General features: G+C 25.8%; 2 protein-coding genes across 3 annotated transcripts in view; both read left to right on the top strand.

The window, feature by feature from the left end:
* The window catches only part of LOC136075131 (uncharacterized), a 4,896-nt gene extending 4,353 nt beyond the window's left edge, over window positions 1-543 (top strand). Inside the window, exons 3-4 of the mRNA XM_065787453.1 lie at window positions 1-77; window positions 464-543. The exon at window positions 1-77 is cut by the window's left edge and continues 13 nt beyond it. Of these exons, the coding sequence (XP_065643525.1) occupies window positions 1-77; window positions 464-516 (130 nt within the window). The 3' untranslated portion in view covers window positions 517-543. The remainder of the gene's footprint in view (window positions 78-463) is intronic.
* A 2,425-nt stretch (window positions 544-2,968) lies between these two features.
* On the top strand, window positions 2,969-12,160 carry LOC136075130 (caspase-10-like). 2 transcript variants are annotated; one of them, XM_065787451.1, is made up of 2 exons: window positions 2,969-4,143; window positions 11,239-12,160. In XM_065787451.1, the coding sequence occupies exons 1-2, from the start codon at window positions 3,597-3,599 to the stop codon at window positions 11,487-11,489; spliced, it is 798 nt and encodes a 265-aa protein (XP_065643523.1). In that variant the 5' UTR covers window positions 2,969-3,596; the 3' UTR covers window positions 11,490-12,160. The 2 variants fall into 2 exon arrangements, with proteins under 2 accessions (XP_065643523.1, XP_065643524.1); XM_065787452.1 differs by lacking the exon at window positions 11,239-12,160 and adding an exon at window positions 10,068-10,323.
* Window positions 12,161-12,723: the final 563 nt, after the last annotated feature.

Below are 12,723 nucleotides of genomic sequence, written 5' to 3'. Positions count from 1 at the left end.
CAAGTCTTTAAGTTCACAAAACAATATTACCAATCAACCAAATGACACTAGCGGAAAAAATTTTGAACCAAAAAGTGGTAAATATATAATATGTACTATAATAACATGTTGATGATGTGGATGTGTTTTTGGTTATTAATTCAACTTCCTCATCATATTCTCTGTTACAGAAAATTTTGATGACGATTTTGATAATTACAAAAATACTATTTATTAAAGTTTAATCATAAATTTCAAAATAAATATAAAAGATAAAATTGCAAATAAACTAATCAAAAATAAAATTTTAATTATAGTTGTCGATGGCGATGATAATAATTATGATGTGAATTTGTTATTAGATTATTTTCTTTTAATATTATTAATTTTTTAATAGATTATTTTCTTTTAATATTATTTTTATACTTTGAGTTTTTGAATAGTGTTATAACAATTAAAAATATATCTCTGTTTATTTAACCAGGTTGGTTTGTCAAAATGCTTTCAGATGGTGCTCCGAATCCAGGTAATTCTTAATTAAATAGTGGTAAGTAAAGAAAACAAACAAAGAAAATTATAATGATAAGAATTATCATGAATATGTTGAAAAACATGATCAAAATGATGATTGCAATGATTATGATGATTATATTGATTGTTATATTAGTTTAATTATTTAATGTAAAACTAAATAATAAAGCATTTGGATATAATTATGTTTAAATATAAGTTCAAAAATTGAACTTATATTTAAACTTATCTATATTTTCATCTTATTTGAATTTATCAAGTTTTTTGTCAAATAATCCAGTTTTAAGATCTCTAAATATTTGATATTTAGAGATCTTAAAAGTATATATGTTATGGTACAGTTAATCTTTCAAAAACTAAAGTAACAAATACATATTTCTATGTACAGTTAAATAATTTTATATGGAAGACTGCGAAATCAGTGCACATAAAGCTTTAAACATTTGGTTTTGGATACTCGAATGCAAAATCAGACGTAGTAAGCATTTAACAAATGAAGAAATACGTCTATTCAAAGCATATAAAGGTACAGGCTTATCTAATCAGGAAATTGCAAAGAAAATTAAAATATCTCTAAAAGTAGTTAACAATTATTTTAAAATAGGCGTTCATTATGGAGCTTATAAGGGAAGTTGTGCAAAACATAAAATTAATAATCATACTAAATGAGCTGTTGTATGTCATGCAGCTGCTCGTAACATGACTGCATCTCGAATTCGTGCAGATTTACAGTTACCTGTAACTCTTCAATGTGTGCAACAAATTTTACATAAAGATCAATCGTGGTTTGGAAAACCTTAACCAAAACCAAAATTTACTGTTTGTCATAAAAAATTCAGTATTACAATTTGCAAAAGAACACAAGTTTTGACAAGAAGAGTAGCATTAAGTTCTCTTTAGTGATGAAAAAAATTTAATCCTGATAAAAAGAAATAGGGTCACATCTATTTCATTTTTAATGTATTATTCTCTAAATCATATAAAACATATTATCAAACTCACAAACTTTTGTGCAAAACTTTAATTTTAAGAATTGAAAAGTTAAACCAATCAACTTGAGGTTCAACCTGCTCCCTTAACTATTATTTTAGCCCTTTTTTTAGCCATCTCAAAACTTTACCGTCTACCCAACCTAAAAAAAAGTGCTTTGAAAACGTACTTTTACACATTAATAAAAAATGAAAATGTACTTTTTTTGAATAAATAAGATAGTCCTGATGGTTGTCAATATTATTGGTATGACCTTTGAAAAAAAGGAAGAAACTCAGATGAGTCATAATTTTGGTGGTGAAACTGTTGTTGTTTGAGGGGCTTTTGCTTTTACTGGAAAACTTCCAATGGCATGGATTTGAACAAATGTGAATTCACAGGATTACATATCCAGCTAACAAGTAACGTTTAAGAAATGTTGCCATATCGTTTATTTAGGTTTGCAAAACGTTCGCTATAAACGATACATGAGTTAAGTTTTGTGCCTTTTTGAACTTACATAACCCTTATTCATTCATCAAATGTTAAATAAGTATTTAAGTAAAAATTTATTTGTACTTAATTACAATTTGACCGTGTTTTACTAATCAATAACATCGTATCAATTTTATTTGAGAGCCCACGATTCAATAATTACACTTCCACCATAAGACACATATTTGGCTGATTACGATTAACTAAAATTCATACTAAAAAGTATTCTTTTCTTGCAATGAAAAAGTTTATTTATTATTAATAGTCAGTGCTTTAAAGGGCATGAACAACAATTTACATCAACTTCAGTTAAACTTGCCTTCAAAACAACATTAACAACATAAAAAGTAAATACGTATATTTCCTTAAAAAAGTGCTGCTTTTACCACTAAAAATATAAAAAATATATGTCTTTTTTAAAATAGCACAAACACAATACTTCATAAAATAAATTTTTTTTTTTCCTAATAAAAATTTTCTTAATGACTATTTCAATTTTTTTAATTTTAAAACATAAGCAGTTTGTGGTTTTAATAAACAAGCTAGTTTTATTTAAGAATGACTTCATCGTCCTGCTTCATGTCCTGCTGTTGCTTGTAGAATACGCCTTTTTAGAAAAGGCTTGGAGATGCCATCTCTGACTTAAAACACCCCCTGTCTTGGGGCTCTTGGTTGAGTAAAAGCTAGAGATGGTGTCTCGATAAAAATACTCATCTTGGGCAGATGTTTAACGCATCCGGCTACTGTCTTATAGAAGGCCTTCTAGGCAAAGACTTAAGTTTAAGGGGTAAACATATTCTATCTATTGACCAGCCTCGCACCTCTTCTTCATCTATTAGGCTGGCGCAGATGTATTTGTAATACATTGTTTCCAGTTTAGGATGTTAAATGCTGGATCTTCTTGACTCAATGCATGGGTTTTGCTTGTGTCTCTATTTTTATGACTAGGCAACTCTTTCTATTATCCTCTAATGAGGGTACAGCTCTAAAACTCAGTTTTATACCTGTAACAAAAACACCATATGTTTTCAGCTTAAAGATGTTATTAGCAGAACTTGTTTTTAACAAGTATTAGTATTCAGAAATTTTCATATCTTATATTCAAGAGTGGCACCAGCATTTTTTGGTCTTAGTGAGATCTAACTTCCAGACATGGAGCAAACTCCAAACATTTATATGTTTATACGAATGTCATATAAAGATGCTTTGCAAAAAATGGAAACAAAAAAGCCCCTAGATTTTTGTCCCCAAACCCCCCACCCCACCCCACCTTCAAATACGAGAGCAACAAGTTGATAAAACATTTTTTATACTATTTTCCACTTGACTATTTTCCACTATATTACAACTATTTTCCACTATATATTCATCAATAAATTTTAAATAGCATAGTAAAATATATTTAGCGTTATAAAAGTATGACCATATAAAGTTTAACATAAGAAAGTTCATGTAAAAGTCACCAACTTAGAGTAGTGTTGTAAACAATAACTTCCTCTCTTAATTTAAAATAAACGCTACAAAAACATTTTTACCTTGCAAACAGTTTTTAAGTTTTGATACATTCTAGTATCCAACTTCATTTTTTTCTTTTATTATTGTCATATAAATATTATTGAAATATGACTTATAAATATGTTTTTTTAGGCATTCCAACTTATCCTTTCAATCCTAATTCACGCGGATTGTGTGTTATTTTATGCAATAGTTCATTTAAAAATGGCACCACGCGACTTGGCGCAGATGTAGATGTTCAGACTTTAGTTGCAACATTTTCAAAATTAAATTTTATAGTCAAAATAGAAGAAAATAAATCAAGAAGTCAAATGGACATGATTATTAGGAATTGTGGAAATGAAAAAGATGTTAGTTGTTTTGTGTGTTTTATTTCATCGCACGGCAGTCTTGAAGCTGTAGCTGGAAATGATGGTGAACTTCTTACATTTAAAGAAATGCGATCAGCTATAAATGATAATCCTGAGAATTTTCTTAAGAAAATACCAAAAATTTTTTTTATTCAAGCTTGTCAAGGTGAAAACTATTTGAAAATATACAAAGATTCAATTGATACCAAATCTTTAGGTGAACTAGATTCCAAACCAGAAAGTCTTGAAGCATCTGTGCTTCCAATGGATGCAGATTATTGCTTTTCGGTTGCTACTACTCCAGGTTTATAACTATTTGTTTAATATATTTCCTAAATTTAGTAATATTGTTTTATTATAAACTAATTGTGACGAATACAATCGTGCACTAATATATATTTATATATATGTTTATATATATATATATATTTATATATTTATTTGTATATATATATATATATATATATATATACATATAAATATATATATATATATATATATATATTTATATATATATATATATAGTATTCCTGTATTAAAAATTTTTAGTTTTATCTTCCCCAACTTAAATCTTAATATGTTTCAGTGTTACATATTAACACTATATTCATTGCTTATATACGTTTTTTCATTTTAATTAAATTTAAAATTTGATATATATATATATATATATATATATATATATATATATATATATATATATATATATATATATATATATATATATATATATATATATATATATATATATATGTATATATATATGTGTGTGTATATTTATTTTTAAATATAATCTACAATAGAAGTAGGTAGCTAATCTAAGGACATTTACCAAGGCTCTGCTATAGTCGACTTTATTATAATGGTGGGACTCAACAGAAGAAGGCTATGCGTTCTATTGGAATGCAAATCTATTAGATAAATAAATATGTTCGTTTGAGTTGTTTTAAGTTTCACTGAAAATGGCACGGTTGTGTGTATTGTTTTAAAAGTGTCCTGTAGAACGATTTTAAAAACTAGTAGATGTTGTTTTTGAACTTAAAAACTTGACTTCATTAAACTTTATGTAGATTTCGAAATATTAAATCAAATCACCTCTTATTTGTGTTTCTGAATGTGTAGTTATTCCCAAATTTATTTTACTTAATTGGGGAATTAGTATAGTTGCTCTGCATTAAATTGTTTTAGTCTCTCAATAACTTTCTCTAAATAGGGGTTCTGTCTTGGAGAGTTAATCTCAAACAGGCATTAATCTGTAGTGTATAGTTTTAAAAACATAATTGGATTTCAATAATTAGTTTTTATTTAAGAATACCAAGCATCAAGTTGGCTTTTAATGTTGCATTATTTATTTGATCAAACACCTTAGGTTTATTGTTGAAAAAAAATTCAATAAATTTATACAATAACATAGTTAAGATAAAAATTGTTATACAATAAAAAATTTAACAAAATATACAGTTATAAAAATTAAAACAGAAATAAGAACACGGAGACTCACAGAAGACCTTTTTGTCTTATCATTGAGAACCACTTGTGAGTATTAAACCCAAAAACAAAAAAATGTCATAGAAATAATCAGCAAGAACATAAATTTTTTAAGAGTAGAGGAATAAAATTGGTATAAAGAAATTCTTGAAATTTTTTATTTAAATACAAAAATATTTTAATAAGTACTGATTTCATAAACACATATGATGTGGATCAGATATACTATTATATACTACCTCATGAAATAAGCTTCATATTCATTTCCAGAGGAATTAAAAATTATGTCTTCAAAAGATCAAATATTTTCTTTTTGTTTTTTCTTAAATAAAAGATAGTTCCATTCATGTGAAAAATTAAACTTTTTCAAAACTATTTTGTTCCAAAGAAATGCTCCTTGAAATAAAATACATGACTTTCCAAAATTAGTTAGAGAAAAAGGTTGCCGAATTAGATTATTATTTCTTATGTTATATTTATTTTTATCTTGTGCTTACCCATTTGATAGTAATTTTTATCTTTTTGGTTTAAATCGTGACGAGGATGTAAAATGTGTTCTTAAAGATGAATTATCAACTCGTTGTTGTTATAAAAGTTGAATTTAGAATTATAAATAAACAGTGATATTCAGGGAATGTAAAGTTTGATGAGAATCTTAATCCGCATAAACATCTAATGAATGTTAATAAGTTGAAGTAGTTTTAAACTCACCGTTCTGTATCAGAGTTCAAACAGAAAAGCATGCTTCTTTTCCTAAAAAATTTTGTACAGTTGTTATTGTTAGTGTCTAGTGTGTATTGGTAAGTTTTCAATGGATTTTAAGTTTGTATGTACTGATAGTCGTTTGGAAATATGTCCTGTAGTTGTAAGTCTAGGTCAACCATGTTCCAGTTATTAAGAATGATGCTGTTGATTTGTTGTCCAATGGGAGTATATAGTGTAATTATCATTAGATTATCGTTATATATACATTATGAAAAGAAACAGGAAATGCTTTGGTTTTACATTAGTAGATAAAACAAAGTATATTAAAAATATTTTGCTGATAAATATTAAGAATTCCTATTATATATATTTATGTTTTGACATGAGCAAATCGATCTTTATAATTAATTATTGAGGAGAGCAACATGCATCTGCTGACGGTAAAGACGTAGCAGTTTAGATTTGTATCCTCTGTATCAAAATTTAAAAAAAAAAAAAATTTCAATTAAAAGTTTTTTTTAAAAAGTCATTTATGTCTAAATTATTTTTTTAATAAAAAGGTCTTTTAGAAAAAAAGTGAGGCATGTGGCACACGGCACCCCTGGCGACGTTGGCCCTGTAAGAATTGGCTTGTGGCTGCTTTTTCTAATGTTTTATATGCACTATGCATGTGTCTTTGTTTAATGGTAAACAATTGTAGTGGTGAATGTTTATTCTCTCAACTCAAGCATATTAAAAACAATTTAAGGTCAAACATGGGTCATGAATATGTAAACACCTTGTCGCTATTTTGCTCTTCAACAGCTTGGTGTAGATTCTGTAATTTAAGAATTCGCTAATAAAAAATTTTGAAAAGTTAACGTCTTATAGTCTATTTTTAGTAAATAAACAAACCTTTAAATTCACAAAAACATAGATTTATAAGTTTGTTTACTTTTTTGTAATTTTTTATTACATAAAAAACTACTCATTACAGTAAATATTTTAAAAATGATGATGAGTTCTTATTTGCTTTGAAGCATATAGCATTATAAAAAAGCATATGGCATTACACAAAAATATAGATACATTTTATAAAACCTGAATGTTTAAGCTATAAAATGGTATATAATAATGCAATTTTTTTAAATGTATTTTTTTTTACTTAAGTCCACCGCCTGGCCCACTGCATCTTGGCCGAATATTGACTCATTGGTGCTTCGTCGCCAGATTTGTTTAGCAAAATATTGGTTCCATACTACTTTGGCTAAATCTTGGTCCATTGTAGTACCTTATTTGGGATAAACCCATTTGTAGAATTGAAATATTATGCTAAAAAAAATTTTGCCTAACAGAATATATTTGCATATGTTAAAACGTTGGGCCAGTAAAAGCTTGCTATTTGGAATATGATTTCTTGAAAAATATTTTATTGTTTCTTTAATGTTTTATATATATATATATATAAATATATATATATATATATATATATATATATATATATATATTATATATATATATATATATATATATATATATATATATATATATATATATATATATATATATATATATATATATATATATGTATATATAATATATATATATATGCAACATAGATTATTTGGGTGAAGTAACTTGCAAAATTTATATAACTTTAACACATATAAATACATAACAAATAACACACATAACAACATTATATGAATTATAAAAGTACTTGAATGAATAAATTATAAAAGTATAGAAATAAGAATCATTTTAAAATACAACCTTATTTGAGCAATATTTGTTTAATGACACACCTTGCAAATGCATGTTTATCAACTTAAAAAAATAACTAAAAATCAAAATGATTAAACGACCTGTTTTGTGATAATATAAAAGCAAACAGATTTTATGAAATTTTTATTAGCAATTGATATTTTCAAAGTTATTTAAAATCTATCAGAAAGTTGATCAATTACAAATATTTAACAACAACTGGGCCTTTAGTAAAAACAACTGGGTTTTTAGTAACATCAACAGGTTTCCAGTATCAAAGTTTGTGTTTAATTATTTATAAAAAAATGCTTGCGTAGCATTTATTAAATGGCATTCCTAGTAGTAATTGTTTGTCAATTTAAAAAAATATGTTATTAAAAAATTAAGCAACATAGAGTATACTGCATGAGAAATAAGGGTTTTTAAGATAAATACCAAATTTATCAAAAGTTTGTTCTTGTTCAAAAGTTTGACTTTTGAAAAAAGAGCATTGTCTTCTAATTTTCAAAAATAAGACAAACACAATAGTATACTTTAATTCGACAAAGGACTTGAATTGTAATCTTATTAAAATGCATGAGTTAGATATATAAAATCAATCAAAAAGTTACTTTATTAATTCGTCTTTTCCCTTGTATGCAATACATTATGGTATTTGAATGTACACTTAACTAAACAACAAAATTAAGTTTAATAAAATGTCAAATATTAAAATAATTCATATTGTCCCAATAAACTTGGGTATTTTATTTCACACCTTTTAACTTTTTTAGTTCAAATTTTAAAAACTATATTATTGGAGTAAATCTTGCACTATATTAGACTTAAAAGAAAAGATAATAACAAGTGCACCAAATGATTTTGCTCAACTAAAAAACAAAAATTAAATAAAGAAAAAATGTGGGAATTTTACATACAGTGTAAATGCTTCAGCAACTAAGTAACTAACTTTAGTAACTAAGTAACCTAATTGCTCAAGAACTAAGAAAAGCATAAAAATTTATTGTTTTATGCATTTCCCAACCAAAAAAAAATTAAAGAATAAAGATAAACATTTTAATTTATTATAATAATTTTTACATACTTTTACATAATTTCAAATATTTTATAGTCATAAAAAAAGTCTGAAAATAAAATGTATTTAAACAAGGTAAAATCGTATTGAACCCGCTTTTATTTTCAAATTTAATTGATTGCACTAAAAAAAGTCTTCATTTGCGTATATTTCGCTAGTTTCTGCAAAAGCTATGATACATTGATATAGGTAAAGTTAACTGTTTGCTTTTTAGTTTTTGCTGTCCATCTATTTCAATACAAACGTTTTATTGGGACAAGGTTTTTGTACAGAAAGTTTTTATTTTTGAAAAGGAGCACTTTGCTTCAGTCATTTTATTAGTGCCCTAATTAATACACACCTATTAAGGGCTACAACAACCAGTCATACCCTTAAGGATTTATAACAAGATCACCTTTTTTAGTATTGCAGTTATCTTTTTCTTAAGCAGTATCTTCATTTTCAATAGTCCACTTACAAGCTTGTGATCATAAACTCATGATCACTTTTTCTTATATGATGTTTTAACAAACAAGTTGGTGGAGTATTTTACTTATGGTCTATAACTAAACCAAAATTTGATTGAATATTATAAACAAATAAAAATTAATCTTTTTTCAAAAGCGTTCTTTATTCTGAATCCATAAAAATAATATCGGTTTGGATTCCAATTCGAAAAACCAATTTTCGAATTGCGATCCAATCTGAAAGCATCATATCGGATTATATATATATATATATATATATATATATATATATATATATATATATATATATATATATATATATATATATATATATATATATATATATATATATATATATATATATATATATATATATATATATATATATATTTATATATATATATATATATATATATATATATATATATATATATATATATATATAAATTATAAATTATGTTAGTGTATTCTACATATATATATATATATATATATATATATATATATATATATATATATATATATATATATATATATATATTTATATATATATATATATACACACACAAATATATGTGTATATATATATATATATATATATATATATATATATATATATATATATATATATATATATATATATAAATTATAAATTATGTTAGTGTATTCTACAAATAGAGTGCTCAATGTTCTCAAAGAACAGAGCAATAATAAATTAGTAAAAACACTTATCTAATTTTTGATTACTTTAACACTGTGTTTCACCATCAGTAGGTTCATCAAGAAGAATCAAGAAGAATTTCAATTTTGCATTAATGACATCATTTGGTAGTTATTTTCTGTTGCTTCTTAATGTTCCTACGAAGTCAGTTTCTATTTGAACTAAATAATTACACACTTTCAATGAGGTGTAACAATTGTCAAGGTGTATGCACTGTCCTACATCTAAAAGTTCCTCAATTAATGATGTTACTACATCAGTGGCTAGATATTTGTATTGATTTGAAATTGCTGTGCCAGCACCAAGGTAAGTACATTAATTCCAGACATATTCTGTTTTACCACATGCCAAAACATTGTTATACCAAATACCAGTGTTCACTTTTTTGATCGTATTGAGTGCTCAAATCTAAGCCACCCTTTCCACAGCAGTAATGATTCATCTATGTATATATCACGTCCTGATTGGTAACATCATTGTCTAGCGATTAACACTGTACTTCTGAATGAATTTATTTTTTATATTTTTTGTGTAACTCTTGTCTACAAAACTAGAAATGTCTTCAAGAAATCTCTCCAGTTAAACTAATTTATTTTGTGATAGAATACTTTTGAAGCCTGGTGTTCCAAACAGTTTGCTTTTAGTATAGGACAAACGCATTTTGGTCTTTTGAATAGTACCACAATAGACTATCACTGCAAAATGTTTTTGATTCAATTAAAAACTCTATTTTATTGCCAGACATGGTTTCTTTTAACAAAGAAACATCAGAGTCTTCTTCCAAAACAAAATTTACAACATCTTGAACAGAAATTGAACGTCGTTTAGCAGCCATATTTTTTATTTTTATAAACGCAAATTGTGTTTATCTTTTTATGCTTAACGCATAAAAAGTCCCTCCGAATTATTACGGCGTTTTGTCTTAAAGGGTTATCAAGTGAAACATATGTAATTGACGCTATTAATCTAATTACATAAAATACCATTGGTACTTATATATGTAACTCTTATTTCATAGTAAAATGATTTTTTTCAGGATTTACTAAACAAACACTCAACAAAAACAAAGTAAGAGTTTGTACCACAAAAAAACTTAGTGAAAAGTCTTAAATATTTATAAAGTCCTGTGAGGTTTTAATGTTGGATTTCTAAAAAATATTAAATACCACTGAACTTATATTTACTTCTAACACTTTAATGTTAGACTAAATTTTATTTTAGATCATATTGCGTGTCGCACTATAATTGGAACAGTTTACTTTCAAACTCTTTGTCGTATTATCAATAATTTATTAGAAACAAACGAACAAATATCACTTATGAATATCTTATTTCGACTTAACGGTGAGATGGGCAATTGGATTTCGACAAACGCAAGCAAGCTAGCAGTGGATCCTAATAGATTGAAAGCAAGCATTTGTAATATTGCTTACTGTACTTTATCTGGAGATGTTTACTTTCAGAGGAGATAAAGTTTTTGCTTCCTTTGAGAACTTTGAGAAAGAAAAAAAAAATTCTTTTAAAACTTTGAGAAAAGGAGATTTAATCTCTGTGTATTTATATAAATTGTTACTTTAAATTAACTCCTTTTTTTTTTTTATATATACTAAAAGTAAGTTTATAATTTGAAAAAATCTCCTGAAATTTTATATCTTGTATTTCTTGAAGTATAGCAGTTTATATAATATTAATTTTTCTTTTATATTTTTTATGACCGTGGGCTATTTTACATACATTTTTTGATACTACATAAGTTTTTTTTTAAAACTTGTATGGTTGTTATTGTTTCTTAAAAATTTGAACCATATTTTTTAAATTTTGTAGTTTTTAAACAATTTTGTTGTTTTTGTTGTTATTCTTCCACCATTTTAATGTTTTCAGTACTACCCTGAACTTAGCACGAAATGAATTTTAAAGTAAGAATATATTTTTTGGTATTGAGACACCCAAAAACGCTTGTTTTTAGTTTGTATCTCAAAAGAGACCTCTTGATTATGGAAATGTGAGAGTTACACAATTGCTTGGTCGTTTGTAGTTTTTCCTATATAGTTTAATTATTTTAATTTAATGTTATTATTTCCTATCTAATGTTTATTTTTATAAAATAATATTTTATGGCTAAATAAAAAAGTAATATAAAAGACCGGATAAGAAATTTTTTTTTGTTTCACCCAACGAAAATCCTGGATCGACTTCGCGGCGTTACTTACTTAATCAATTTCCGCTAGTTAATTTATATGCACTCCTTAATTGTTTAACCCAGTCAGTTTATGTACGCTTTCTGTATGTTCTACCTAGTTTAGTCAGTCAATGTATGTGCACTTTTTGTATGTTCTTTCTTTACCCTCTGATTTGTCTTATTAAACGTCTGTAATCGCAAAATTGAGATTTATCATAATTTCAAATTTGAGTTTAACAAAATTTCTAATAAGTGTTGCATGTTCCGAGATTTGCACCATTTAATTACGTCAACCTCTAGGAAAAAATTGCAAGTGAAACAATATAACGTCAAAAAATTTGCAATAAACGTTACCTCTTTGGAAAATATTAGGTAATTTAAACCTTTTTAGCCTGAATAAAATACCAGTTTAATAAATAAATGTTAAATGTATTTTTAAAATCAGAGAGAAAGATGTTCCATTCGACTTTTGCCAGTTCGAAGAGCGTTGTAAACTTTACAATACCGCATCATCAAGTCAAAACTGC

This window comes from Hydra vulgaris, chromosome 01 (assembly GCF_038396675.1).
Source record: "Hydra vulgaris chromosome 01, alternate assembly HydraT2T_AEP".
In the NCBI taxonomy this organism is placed as follows: domain Eukaryota; kingdom Metazoa; phylum Cnidaria; class Hydrozoa; order Anthoathecata; family Hydridae; genus Hydra; species Hydra vulgaris.
The sequence above is the reverse complement of the archived record's forward strand: the minus strand, read 5'-3'. Positions and strand labels throughout refer to the sequence as shown.

What these genes read in the sequence shown, in the direction of transcription:
- LOC136075130 (XM_065787451.1), top strand. Translation starts at nt 3,597, where the DNA reads ATGACTTATAAATATGTTTTTTTAGGCATTCCAACTTATCCTTTCAAT. An exon ending in TTCGGTTGCTACTACTCCAG is followed by an intron (nt 4,144 to 11,238) that starts GTTTATAACTAT and finishes ATTTTATTTTAG; the next exon opens with ATCATATTGCGTGTCGCACT.